At 37.2% G+C, this 12,237-nt stretch overlaps 1 protein-coding gene across 1 annotated transcript in view; it reads right to left on the minus strand.

Moving 5' to 3' along the window:
* The window catches only part of LOC103180430 (inositol polyphosphate-5-phosphatase A), a 203,244-nt gene that overhangs the window by 1,588 nt on the left and 189,419 nt on the right, over positions 1 to 12,237 (minus strand). The window contains exons 13-15 of the mRNA XM_007896272.2: positions 9,657 to 9,768; positions 1,290 to 1,358; positions 141 to 228 (exon numbers count right to left, since the gene is read on the minus strand). Of these exons, the coding sequence (XP_007894463.1) occupies positions 148 to 228; positions 1,290 to 1,358; positions 9,657 to 9,768 (262 nt within the window). The 3' untranslated portion in view covers positions 141 to 147. The remainder of the gene's footprint in view (positions 1 to 140; positions 229 to 1,289; positions 1,359 to 9,656; positions 9,769 to 12,237) is intronic.

Below are 12,237 nucleotides of genomic sequence, written 5' to 3' on the forward strand. Positions count from 1 at the left end.
TGTGAAAGTCACAAAAAAAATCATTCAACATAGCACGTTAGGTGATGAAACTGACAAAAATATAAGAGTGTTAATTTGTCAATTGAATACTGAAAAGAACATGGATGAATAGTAAAAGAAAAGAAAACATTAATATTTACCACCACATCACTGCACCACACAACAGTTGCGCATATTTGCATTAGGTTTACCTGCCCCAGCAGCTATTCGAAAGAACAGGAAGACAGGCTGCACAAAAATAAAACACATTGCTGGGTCAGTGAAAACTATTAAAATAGAAGATCTATTCTGATCATCTTTTACTTACACTACTTCCTTATCAATTCAAACAAACCTGTATGATGGTTTAAAATGCTCGTCATTTCAAAATGTACAATACAGCAGTAAGGAGAAAGTCCGGATGTTGTTCTTACATGAACATTTCAGTTATGTAGTTCATCATATCTTGTTAACGGGAAATTAGAAGTTCTGTCCATGATGTATAAATTAAATGTTGCACATTTATAACTACTATAACAGTATCGAGCAAACATGTATTGACATAAATGTGTTGGCAATTATATATTTATTGATATTTGGAGATGTAAACCCATTTGGTTGAGCAGTTAGCACACTTCTTAAAGATGTTTTTCTCACTTGTTCCTATTTTCCCCCCTTGTGGCTGCTCACTACCAGTGCATTAGTTCTACGCAGGAAAGCAAAATGATGTGGCTACAGACTTCGCTATGTAAGCCATCAATTACCATGTGGGCAGATGACACTGCTCAATAATTGAGCTATAAATGCCAGTTTCTCCAGTCTTTCAAATGTAACACCTCACTTTCATGCAGTGTGAGACCCAATGTGTGAGTCAGGTGGCACATATTTATAAAAATAATATAAACACTAAATACTAAAAAAAAATGCTGGAGTTGGGTATAAGCGTTTTATTTTAACATTACACACACAACTATAAAGATCAATTTATGTAAAATGCTTTACTATAAATATCTCAAATATTGGTACACTCTAAATAAGGCAGTGACTTATTGAAGAACCCTACCACTGGGTTTCCATGCACTGTGTTCCTTCCAAGTAATCATTTCAATTTAGTTCAATAGTTATTCAGTGAAAAACACATAAATAAACAACACCTTGAATTCTTTAGGTGTATATCTTTTGAGAACAAATCATGGATAAAACCAAAATAGTTTATGCCACATGCCATACAGTAATGTTACCAGTAAAAGAGACAATAGCATTCATTGCATTCAAAAAACTGTTGAATTTAACAACAAAGTACTCTTTACCTTGTGGTCCCCCATGCAAACATTTGGTCCCATGTTGTCATAGATAACTGACTTCTCATCATTTTCTGCCTGTAAAACAGAGATCACTTTCTTTAGAGACAGAGTGGCTATTCACATAAAGTTCTTTTCACAATTGCTCAGCTGCAAAGACAAATATTTAGAGCCAGTGAGAAAGCAATCTACAAGAGTTTCAACAAACAAGAGGAGATGGAAGGCCAACCTTTATGTCGATCTCTTCAGAATGTCACAAACTACATGCAATTTGCTGCAGCATTTGTACACTTGGGTCTAAATCACTACGTTGAAAAAAATGCCCTCATCCCTAAACTGGGGTAACCTTCAGAGCATCAATTTTACACAGGAATGTTTAAGATTAATAACAATAATAATAACATAGCGCCCAATCACATTTTTGAGTATATACTGTAAAGTGAATTGACTGTATATTTTGTGGGCGAAACGTGGCATCCAATTGCGCACAGCAGTATCCCACAAACATTCATGGATTGAGTGACCAAATTATTAAGTTATTTATATTTATTTTTGAAGGGACTGTTACCTCCGGAAAAGTGATCCGCCAACCGACTAACAACCGGAGGTAAACAGAGGCGCGTGGAGTACCTTTCCTAACGTTTCGCCTTGCCCGGGGATCAAACCCAGGTCCTCTCGCTTGAGAGGCGAGTGTGTTAACCACTCCACTACAGGACTCCCTGTAATGTTTTCCTTGCTCTAACTTCTGCCGTAGCTTATTCATTGCTTATTCAATCCCTGCAAAATATACAGTCACTACACTTCACAGCAAAATCCTGTGGAGTTCTTTGAGATATTCTCCCAATTTGAAAGGCATTGTATCAATGTATTATTGTGCAACATTAAAACTTGGGATTCTATTTTCGACATAGCATTGTTTTAAATTCTATTAATTTCTAGTAATTGAAGTGATCTAAGTTGAACAAAAAAATTTTTTTAGTATTACTGAAAATAATCATTGGATTTGATATAGCACCTTTCACATTGGGAAGACTTCTCAAAGAGAAGTATTTTACTGTGAAGTGTAGAGTAGAGAAATGTGGCAGTCAATTTGTGCACAGCAAAATGTCACAAATAGCCACGAAGAGAATGACCAATTTTATTGCATAGAATGTTGACCAGGACACCAGGCAAGACTCCCTTGTGTGTTAGAATAGGCTTATGAGATCTTTAATGTCCACCCAAACAGCCAAACAGGACCTTGGTTTAACATCTCATCCAAAGGACATGATTTCTGACAATGAGGCACTCCCCCAGCATTGCACTAGAATGCTAAAATTCAAATCCACAAGCTTCTGACTGAGAGATGGGAGTGCTACCAACTAAGCCAGGCTGAAATCTTGTAGTGATCCCAGTTATATTAAAATGTGTGCATCTAGCTAATAAATATTTACTCTTCTTTCCCACCTCATAGTTTATTGCATTCACCTGAATACCAATAATATCAGTGAGAATGAATAAACTAATCCTCCTACACGTCGGATAAAATAACATTCTATCAATAAAATCAAAATCTCTGGATAGAAACAATTATTACTCTATTACTGTACATCAACAGTGGAAAACTGACAACACTAGTGTGCATCAATATTCAGCATAATATTTTTGAAGTAAATTCAGCACAGGTTTTTTTTATATTATTCTTAGTAATATCTCTGTCAATATTTGGCCTCGGCAGCAGTGATTCTGCTCGAATAATGTGACAGTTCCCCCACTATTTTAGCCGTCAAATGGGAAGAACTATAGAGGGAACGTGTTCTATGCTATCTATGTCATATTGTCTCATACACAGAACTCAAGAGCAGAAATACAACAACAACAAATTTCATTTATAGAGCGCCTTTCACGTCCCAAGGCGCTGTACAGTTGGGTCAGGACCCGAGCAAGGGGGAAATGGTCAGGGGGAAGGGAGGGAGCGAGGAGGGGGTAGAGAGTCGAGAGGGGAGCTGAAGGTACGGTCAAAGAGAATGGGAAGAATGTTTAGTCTTGCAAAATTCATGTAATTTTTGGAAAAATACCGCCTACTTTTACAAGTTAACATTGTAACATGATGATGTTAGTTCTGCTTGTATTATATCCAATTTTATGAAATTCACATCCTGCTATTTAAGATGGAAACGCCCAACATGCTTATCTTTGAAAAGATAACGGATAAAATAACATTCTATCAATAAAATCAAAATCTCTGGATAGAAACAATTATTACTCCATTACTGTACATCAACGGTGGAAAACTGACAACACTAGTGAGCATCAATATTCAGCATAATATTTCTGAAGTAAATTCAGCACAAACTTTTTTATATTATTCTTAGTTATATCTCTGTCAATATTTGGCCTTGGCAGCAGTGATTCTTCTCCAATAATGTGACAGTTTGGGGGGATGTCCTCCCGACGTGAAAGGCGCGATATATACAAAGGTAATCTTGTTCTTGTTTGAAAATACAGCTTTCCCCTGGGTTGGAAGGGGAATTTTGCACAGACTAAGAGTTAGGCCTTGAAGCAAGTTTTGAAGGTGGGGGTGGGATGGGAGTGGTACAAGGAAGACTGGCTGAAGACACATCCATGATGATTCACCGAAGCGGGAGTGGGACGTGAAACAAACCAGTGTTTGAAACAAATTAAGAACATATTGTGACATTCGACAATGCTTGAACTGTGTAAATATGTAGAAAGCAAAATCGTACAATATAACAAACATGTGCATATGGAACACCCAAATGAAACTTCCAGTAGGAAATAGAACAAGGCTGATAACTAGACATGAGATGTTTACTGATAGGTGAAAAGCTTTTAAACGTTGGGACTTTTTTTTACTACAACAGAGCAAGTTAAAGGGGGACCAAAAGGAGCTTTTCAAAATTCTGAATGGTATTGATAAGGTAAATCAAGAGCCAAATTTTTGATCGGCATCAGTAACAAGGGGACATAATTGAAGATTGAAGATTATCAGCAGAAGAAAAAGAGGGGTAGTGAGAATGTTGTTCAACACAGAAAGTTGTTCAGCACCTTGGGACATGCTCCCGACGTGAAAGGCTCTTTACAATGTAATTTTGTTGTATTTTGTTGTTAAACTTGTGTGTCAGCCTGACGCAGTGGTAGCACACTCGACTCCGAGTCAGAAGGTTGTGGGTTCAAGCCCCACATTGGGACTGGATTCACATCGTCATTGCAGTGCTGAAGATGTTTTGCATTGTTGCAGTTGCCGTTCTTCGGATGAAACATTAAAACCAAGGTCCCGTCTGTCAGTTCGGGTGCTCGTGAAAGATCCCACAGTAGAATTCAAAAAGCAAAGGAAGTTTCTCCCAGGCCAACAAATCCCCCAAATAAAATTGGTCACTCACTCACGACTTTTTTTTAAGGACATTGTTGTGAGCAAACTGGCTACCACTTTTCGCCCCAAAAATACACAGTCAACCCACTTTACAATATATCCTGTGAAGTGTGTGATAAGGCACAATATCAAATGCAAGGATTATCATTATTATTAATACCTCACCCCAAAGTAATGTCAAAGCTGAGTCCACAGCAGAATTCAAAAGGGAATTGGATAAATACTTCAGAAAAAAAAACTAGCATAAAAGGATGTGGACAAAGAGCAGGGAATTGACATAGCTTTAATAGGGAGATAACCACCAGCACAGACACGAAGGGCTGAATGGCCCCCTTCTGTGCTGTAAACATTCTATGATTCTACTCTAGATGTTCAAATTTGGACCCAGGTCCATTGTGCAGCAGTGATTTATTGTTTGTTCTCATGGTCTATAACCCGCAGCCTTCAGAGCAGATCCAGCTGCCCACCCCCTTTTTTTTTACAATACTTGTCTTTATCAAATTCACCTTAAGAAGAATTGTTTTAACACTCATTTAAATTGTGAAAATTCGGAACCAACAATAACGCCTCATAATCAACTTCTATTTGACAATTACTCTTTTTGAAAAATAATTGGCATTTCATCTAATTCTCTACCTACACCAAGCTGAGCACAAAATAACAATGTCTAGCTGCAATCATAGGGAAGAGTTTCCTGCTCTTGACTCACCCCACTGGGAAACACAGAAAATATTGTGTTAAACAGCATGAGGCATTGAGGAGAGAATTTGACTGGAGAAACTGCTTCAAAATGATCCAGCGTTGTGAAAACATTTGTCAAAAACACTCTTATTTCATGCTTGTGATGTACAGTTAATGGGACACTTTAGAAAATTACGTAAAGGCACCCATAAAACACAACAAATCAACAACCTTCTAATTAGCTTTAAATGCAATGAGCTGCTTTAAGGTCAGACACATTATTTTAAAGCACTGTTGCCTACAATCAAAAATGTAACCTTTTATATTTATGCATGGACACTCTCCAATATTCCAAGATCATCATGCAGTCATACCCGGAAGTTCAAGTGCATTCATCAAATTCAAAATGATAATTTTCAAAAGCAGCATAAAATTGTAGATTTTCAGATACATAATCTTGAGACAGATAAACAAATTACAGCAGCACACAAGCAGAAACAAAACTACACTTCACTGAGCATTCATTATCACATGCTATCAAGCAGATATGCAGCTCCATAACAGTGGCCAACCTTTGGTATGTTAGGGCTCAGGAAGCATAAAATAACATGATGGTGAGGTAACGGACCATGGCATGATAGATGATGTTGCATAGTGGTTGTTTACAGCTCCATGTCTGTACAATCTGTAACGGCTGGTGCATTGTGTTCAACATGCCGTTTGCTAATGTGAAACGATTCACACATTAGCTAGGCCTCTATCTCCCTATCCCAGTACACAAACTGAATTGCAGTGAGCTCTCTATCTAGCTTGCGTTAAGTAGCCAGACAATCACCAGAGGCAATAAAAATTAATGTGAAAAAATAATAAAACCAAATTACAATTCAAAGAGTATTTTATGGTTTGCCTTTTCTCTGCTTTGCTTTTTACCAGGATGGTCAGGGGTATAAGAGGACTACAGGACCAATTCAACACTGACAAGTTCGACTGTATGTTTCTCTCACAAAACATGCAGTCAATTCACTTTACAGTATATCCCATGAAGCGCGTTGAGACATCTAGAAAATGTGATAGGGTGCTCTATCAAATGCAAGGATTATTATATTATAAGAAAAAGATAGAACAAGTTAAAGGCAACAAAGTTCTACCAGCTAAAAAAAAGAAAAGTAGAAATAAATTAGCTGAGCTATACAAAAGCGGATTAGTGGTGTCTCACATTTGTCATTTTTATGGAAATTAAATTATGAGCCTGACATCTACATCATTTCTCAATGCTTGCTTGTTTGAACACAATGAAGTACAATTCAGATGGTCCAAACTTTCAAACGCTAATACGGTTTGGAAGACAAATTGCTGCAAATTCTTCAGAGTACACTAGCACTTTACCAAATCCAAATATATTACAAGGTTGAAAGATTCCACTTTAAAGACTGATAAAAATGCACGGACCGAGTTCAATTGTACTTCTCAGCATTCAACGTTCAAAATCTGCCCCGTGCTGTTTTACAGTCAACAAAAGAAGTTTGTTTTTTTAAACCTTGACAGAAACCATAACTCAATGAGTTAATTGAGAATTCAGTCTGGCATTAAGTATTCTTGTCCATTTAATGTTCCCAGAAAAAAAACTGAGCAGGGGCACTGAATGGATGTCAGTGCGTCACTGAATCCATGACAATGCACTAGTGCTATTCTGGAGTGATGAAGGCTCATGACAGGTTAGAAAGGTTCTTCTTGCTGAGTGAAGGAAAGTCGGCAGCACAATGTCAATGTCAATATTTTTAGAAAAGCCAGAGAGGACACACAACAATGTATTGATGTCTGTATGCGTCTTCAATAGGAAATAAGAATTACTCTGAAGATTTACCTTAAGGTAAATAAACTTTTTAAAAATCAATCTGGCTTATTCTTTAGCCATTCTTACTGGATTCATTATAAAATTCTAATACTACAGTTGTGGATGGAACAGCTGTTTATGTTACTTGGCAATAGAGGCACTGATTAAGTTAATGCACATGCATGCGTTGGTGACCTGATTGTGCGTCAGATAGATGGTAGTGTTTTGGTAAAAGCAGGACAGTGCCAAAGAATTATGACTGAAGTTGCCTGACGAAGTGAGGATATGGAAATTCTGAAGGGGGAAAAGGGAGAGAGAGGGGATTGGATCAGAGATACCATGATTGTATTGCATTCACTGCTTTTAGTGGGCACGTTAAAACGTAAATGAGGCAAGGATACTGCCTTCAGTTACACGGACTATTGTGTGCAATGGTGGCTTTTGTTTCTGCCTCTGGAGGTAGAAGTGCTAGAAACAGAAATGTAAACACTGCTTCCCACCGTCTCCAGTATAGTATTGGCTGCCATATCCTTCGGGCCATTGGTGGGCTAAAACTTGTACAGGCCAGGGCTTCGAGGACACAGTAAAGGATGTGTATCACTAGAAAATCAAGTTGAAATATCAAATGATTCTAGAAATAACAGCCAGGTACAAATTTGTTTTTGGGACCCTACTCTGTGTGAGGGGCACTATATAAATGCAAGTCATTGGTGTTGCCATGAGGTAGATCATGCCTACAGTGCAAATGGGGGGGGATCTCTAGCACAAGATGGACTGCTTAAGTATCCCATAATAAACCCAGCAAGATGGATTCCTTGCTGTGGATTAGAACTGGTCATGATTTTTTTCTGTAGACAAGTGTTTTGAATCAAATTGAATAAAATCATACTAAAACGCATGCTGCTGATAACAAGTGTTAGAATTTAATTAGAATTAGGATTGAAACAATTGGTCCTAGTTTTTAAAAAAAAATCAAATCCAAATATTATAGACTTATTTGATCTTTAGATATTTCCTGTTGTGATCAATCTGCTTAGATTTTCACGCTTATACATTCATGAGGAAACCACCAACAAAGAGGAAGGAAAGAGTTGCAGTCTGTGAGTGAGAAAAGCTCTGTGATTTTCCTCATTCCATCCCCAGGAGCACTGAGCTCAAATTTTAAACTCACTGTGCAGGGAATCATTGGGGAGAACATTGACATGATCCATGGTGCAGTACATTAGCGTCCAAGTGCACAAGCCCTCTGACCTTTTTGTGAATGGATGTCTAATACAAATCAATATCGAAAGTTTAATAAAGAGTATTGAAGTTGAATTCCCAGGCTCCATAGTTGGACAAAGCCTAGAGCAGTCTTAGAACAGAAACAAGTTGTTAAAGGCCTGGGAAAGATCATTTTCATCCACGTAGCCTGTGCCAGTGTAAATAATAAAAAGGACTGTTGCTCATACCCTTAATTTTTTTTTAAATCAAAAAACTCTAAATTATGTGTCATGCCATGATGAATGCCTCTTAAAATGGCACCACATTTCTACAGGTGTTTCAATATTTCATCATTTTGGTTGCCCAATATCTTCCCTACAACAGATGTCAGACTCACGAGCCTGTAGTTTCCTAGGGTTTTCTTGTCTTTTTTTCCCCCAATATCAGTGGTACATTCTTTTATTCTCATTGAAGATAATTAGGTTGGACAGCCAGAATTCCACACTTCAAGTCCATTGTCTGGCACCAAACATTGAAAATGATGATGTATTGGGACAACTTAGATGAGGGATAGGAATTAGGGAAGAAATGTAAAAAGGAACCAATAAAGAATGCAGTAGGAACTAATCATTGAGAAAAGAAAAATATGCACTTTCAGTCATTAGCCAAATATAATGCCACGGCTTGATCATTTGTCCACACACCTTACCAAATGATTTTCCTCCATTTGTTTTGTTGCTGGGCAGACTTGGCAACGGTAGAGTGGAGCCTCGATTATGTGCTATAATGGAGGTTCTCCCCCACACACATAATTGAAACCAGAGTATAATCAAGGGTTTAAATATGGATTAATCCAACTTCAACGAGTAATACATCTTTGTCTCTTCTCCCGACAGCAAAGATTTCTTTGTTTGCAATGAGCCACAATCTTTACCTCATCAAATTATTTTTTTTTGTACATGTAATTTGTTTTGTTTTCAATTTGACCAAATATGACCAAAATTGCTGAATTGAGAATGATGATGATCAAGTCCTGCAAGTTAAGTGCCGGATTAGATGATTTCCGAAATAATGCCATTCTCTCTAACAGAACAATGCAGTGATTAAAACTCCACTGTAATAAAAAACCCTTATATGCATCGCATTCACCTACAAATTACACAATCATAACACTTTGCAGAATATCCTGTGAAGTGCTTTGAGAAGACATGAAAGGCACTTATCAAAGGCAAGTATTATTTTATGTATACAGCATGGAATAAATATATTGAGGTTAAACACTCACCTTGTGAATAAGATCCTTTGCGGAGTATGACAAAAGGATGCGATCGCACCATGAAGGACACCTTGTGTTCATATACTGCTTTCCCTGACTAGAGTCCTCACTGTATGGGTAACTGGGGAAAAAAGTAACTTGAATAAATAACTGGTCATTTCCTTTAATAGGGAGTGGCAATAGAAAGGGGAATCTGTATACCAACATTTGTATTAAATATAATTTTGTAAAACATCATTCTTATAGCTTTTGAGTGACAGGAAACTATTTCCTATTGTGCATGTCAAAGGAATACTTAAATTTAATGGAGAATAAATCCCTCCTTAGCTTTAATAAGCACACATCACCAAAATTGGGCAGTCCATTGGGGCTTACCACATGAAGGTGTTAAAAAGGATCTAATCTGCCAACCAAAGTGACTCAGTTAACTAAAGTGGAATTTGCGCTTGTCTACCATATTTACATGCATGTACGAGTTTATTGACCAAAATTTAGCTGAACATGAATATCATCTATTCTTGAAAGTACCTGCCTCAGTAATTCTTCTGGCTTCAAGTATATATAAATACACACGTACGTATTATATATATATAGGGTATATACATGAACTACAGAATAAGCAATTATTAATTACGTGAAACAAGTCAACATGGTACCATCAACATTTCAAGGCTGAAGTGACACCTGCTGCCCTTTTCATAAGCACTACTAATATGTAAATAGAAGCCAAACATTTGCGTAGTATAATCATGTTGCCTAGTCTGTTGCCTTGTTTTACCAGTATGTCAACCTAAATTGTTTAATTTGACAAGTTTTGAACAAATCGACTGAAGTTAAATTGCTTTAATTCAGGAGTCTCCTGTCAGAAAACTGTTGGGCACTGCAGAGAAATAGGGATTATTCAAAACATTCTGACTTTCAATTTATGAGGCTACAGAACCGGATTCAGCTCATTTTAAATCTGATCACTTGCCTAAAAGCTGCTGCATTTTATTACAAAGTGAGATGTTACATTTTTGAAAGGTTTCTGGTCCGTTATTAGGTCATCTATTGTTGTTAGAATAGACATTCTCTTTAAGAATTTCTTTCGAATTAAATTTGGCAAACAATGCCTTAAATCTCATCGAACCCTTGCTAGCTTTTTCCTGAATTAAGCGGAGATGTTTTGCAACTTATTTAAAAAAAAATCAAAATGGCAAATACAGGACTGCAAACATTACAGTTGAAGTACAATGTGTTAAACAGATGCTACTTGCAAATGTTACAATAACACCATGGTGACCAAACTAACAATGAGGTCAAAGGTCTAAGAAGAAAAGGAGGTCAATCAGGCAATTCGCGGGGGCTGCAGTAGCAAAAGACAAGAAGTGCAAATATTACTTGAGTCATAGACTGCAAAGCAAATCAGATCACACAGAATGGTTCCCAACAATGTATTCGCCATCTACAATCCCTCTGTAGAGTGTAATTTAAAGTGATAAGTGTTCTTTAATGTAAGACTGTGGAGAAAACAGCAACTGAATAGCAAGAAAAAGCCGAATTGTGTAAGTTAACTCTTAAAAGACACTAATTTCTATTTGCCAGAGGAGTTGTAAAATAAATACTCCTTTACCACTACGAGCTTTCAGTGATATTCTCTGACTTTGCCTCAACATATTTGCCCTCATTTGCTAAGGACAAAGAAAATGTCACATTGGAAACGAAAAGCCACAGGACTCAACTGGCCACAATGTTAAAGCAGCCTGTGGATGACTTGGTAGATACGAACATCTGATATATCTCAGCAGATTATATGGCAAACCAGTACAATGACAAACACAAGCGGGTCACTGCCACATGCTGATTAATATCTCCCGATTAGTATTCATACACGCTTATCAGAATGCAAACTTTTGCAATGGGGTGTGCACAATGCTGAGGGAGGAGGGAATTCAGTTTTAAACAATGCCACATTCCAAGCTTCCAGAGTCAATATTACAATTAATGAATTGGTTGATGAAGCAACAGTTACTTATACATTTGCTGCACTTTATGAAGTGTTCATTTATAACTGCTTTGTGCTTATTGATTGAGTACATATTCATAATTCACAATTACAGGTGTCTCTAGCTTCACTGATGATACAGTGGATAGGACTGCCCAGACTATGTAATGTGACAGAGTTTTACCTCCTGACTAAATTTCCCTTGCATTTCATATAATGCCTAATCAAAATATCTCAAAGTGCTTCACAGGATTTTTTTTTAACTGTGAAGTGTAGCAACTGTGTAGTTGTAGGCAAATTTACCAATTCTACCAATTTCCACACAGCAATATCTCATAAACAGCCATGAAGTGAATGACCAATTTTATCTGGAGAACTGTTAGTTAGAACACTAGCTAGAAGAACTCCCTTCATTTTATAATCTCTAACCTCCACCTGAATAAGGAAACAGAACCTCAGTTTAATATCCTGAAGGATAGATGATGTGGTACCAACTGAAAGAATTTACAGCAAGTGCCTGGGCTAAGAGATTGACTCTGTATTGTAATGTTGCACCTAAAAAATACACAAGCGCTAACAATTCATAGAAAGTTTGTGAAACACTTT

The sequence above is a fragment of the Callorhinchus milii genome, unplaced genomic scaffold (assembly GCF_018977255.1).
Source record: "Callorhinchus milii isolate IMCB2004 unplaced genomic scaffold, IMCB_Cmil_1.0 Scaffold7, whole genome shotgun sequence".
NCBI lineage: Eukaryota > Metazoa > Chordata > Chondrichthyes > Chimaeriformes > Callorhinchidae > Callorhinchus > Callorhinchus milii.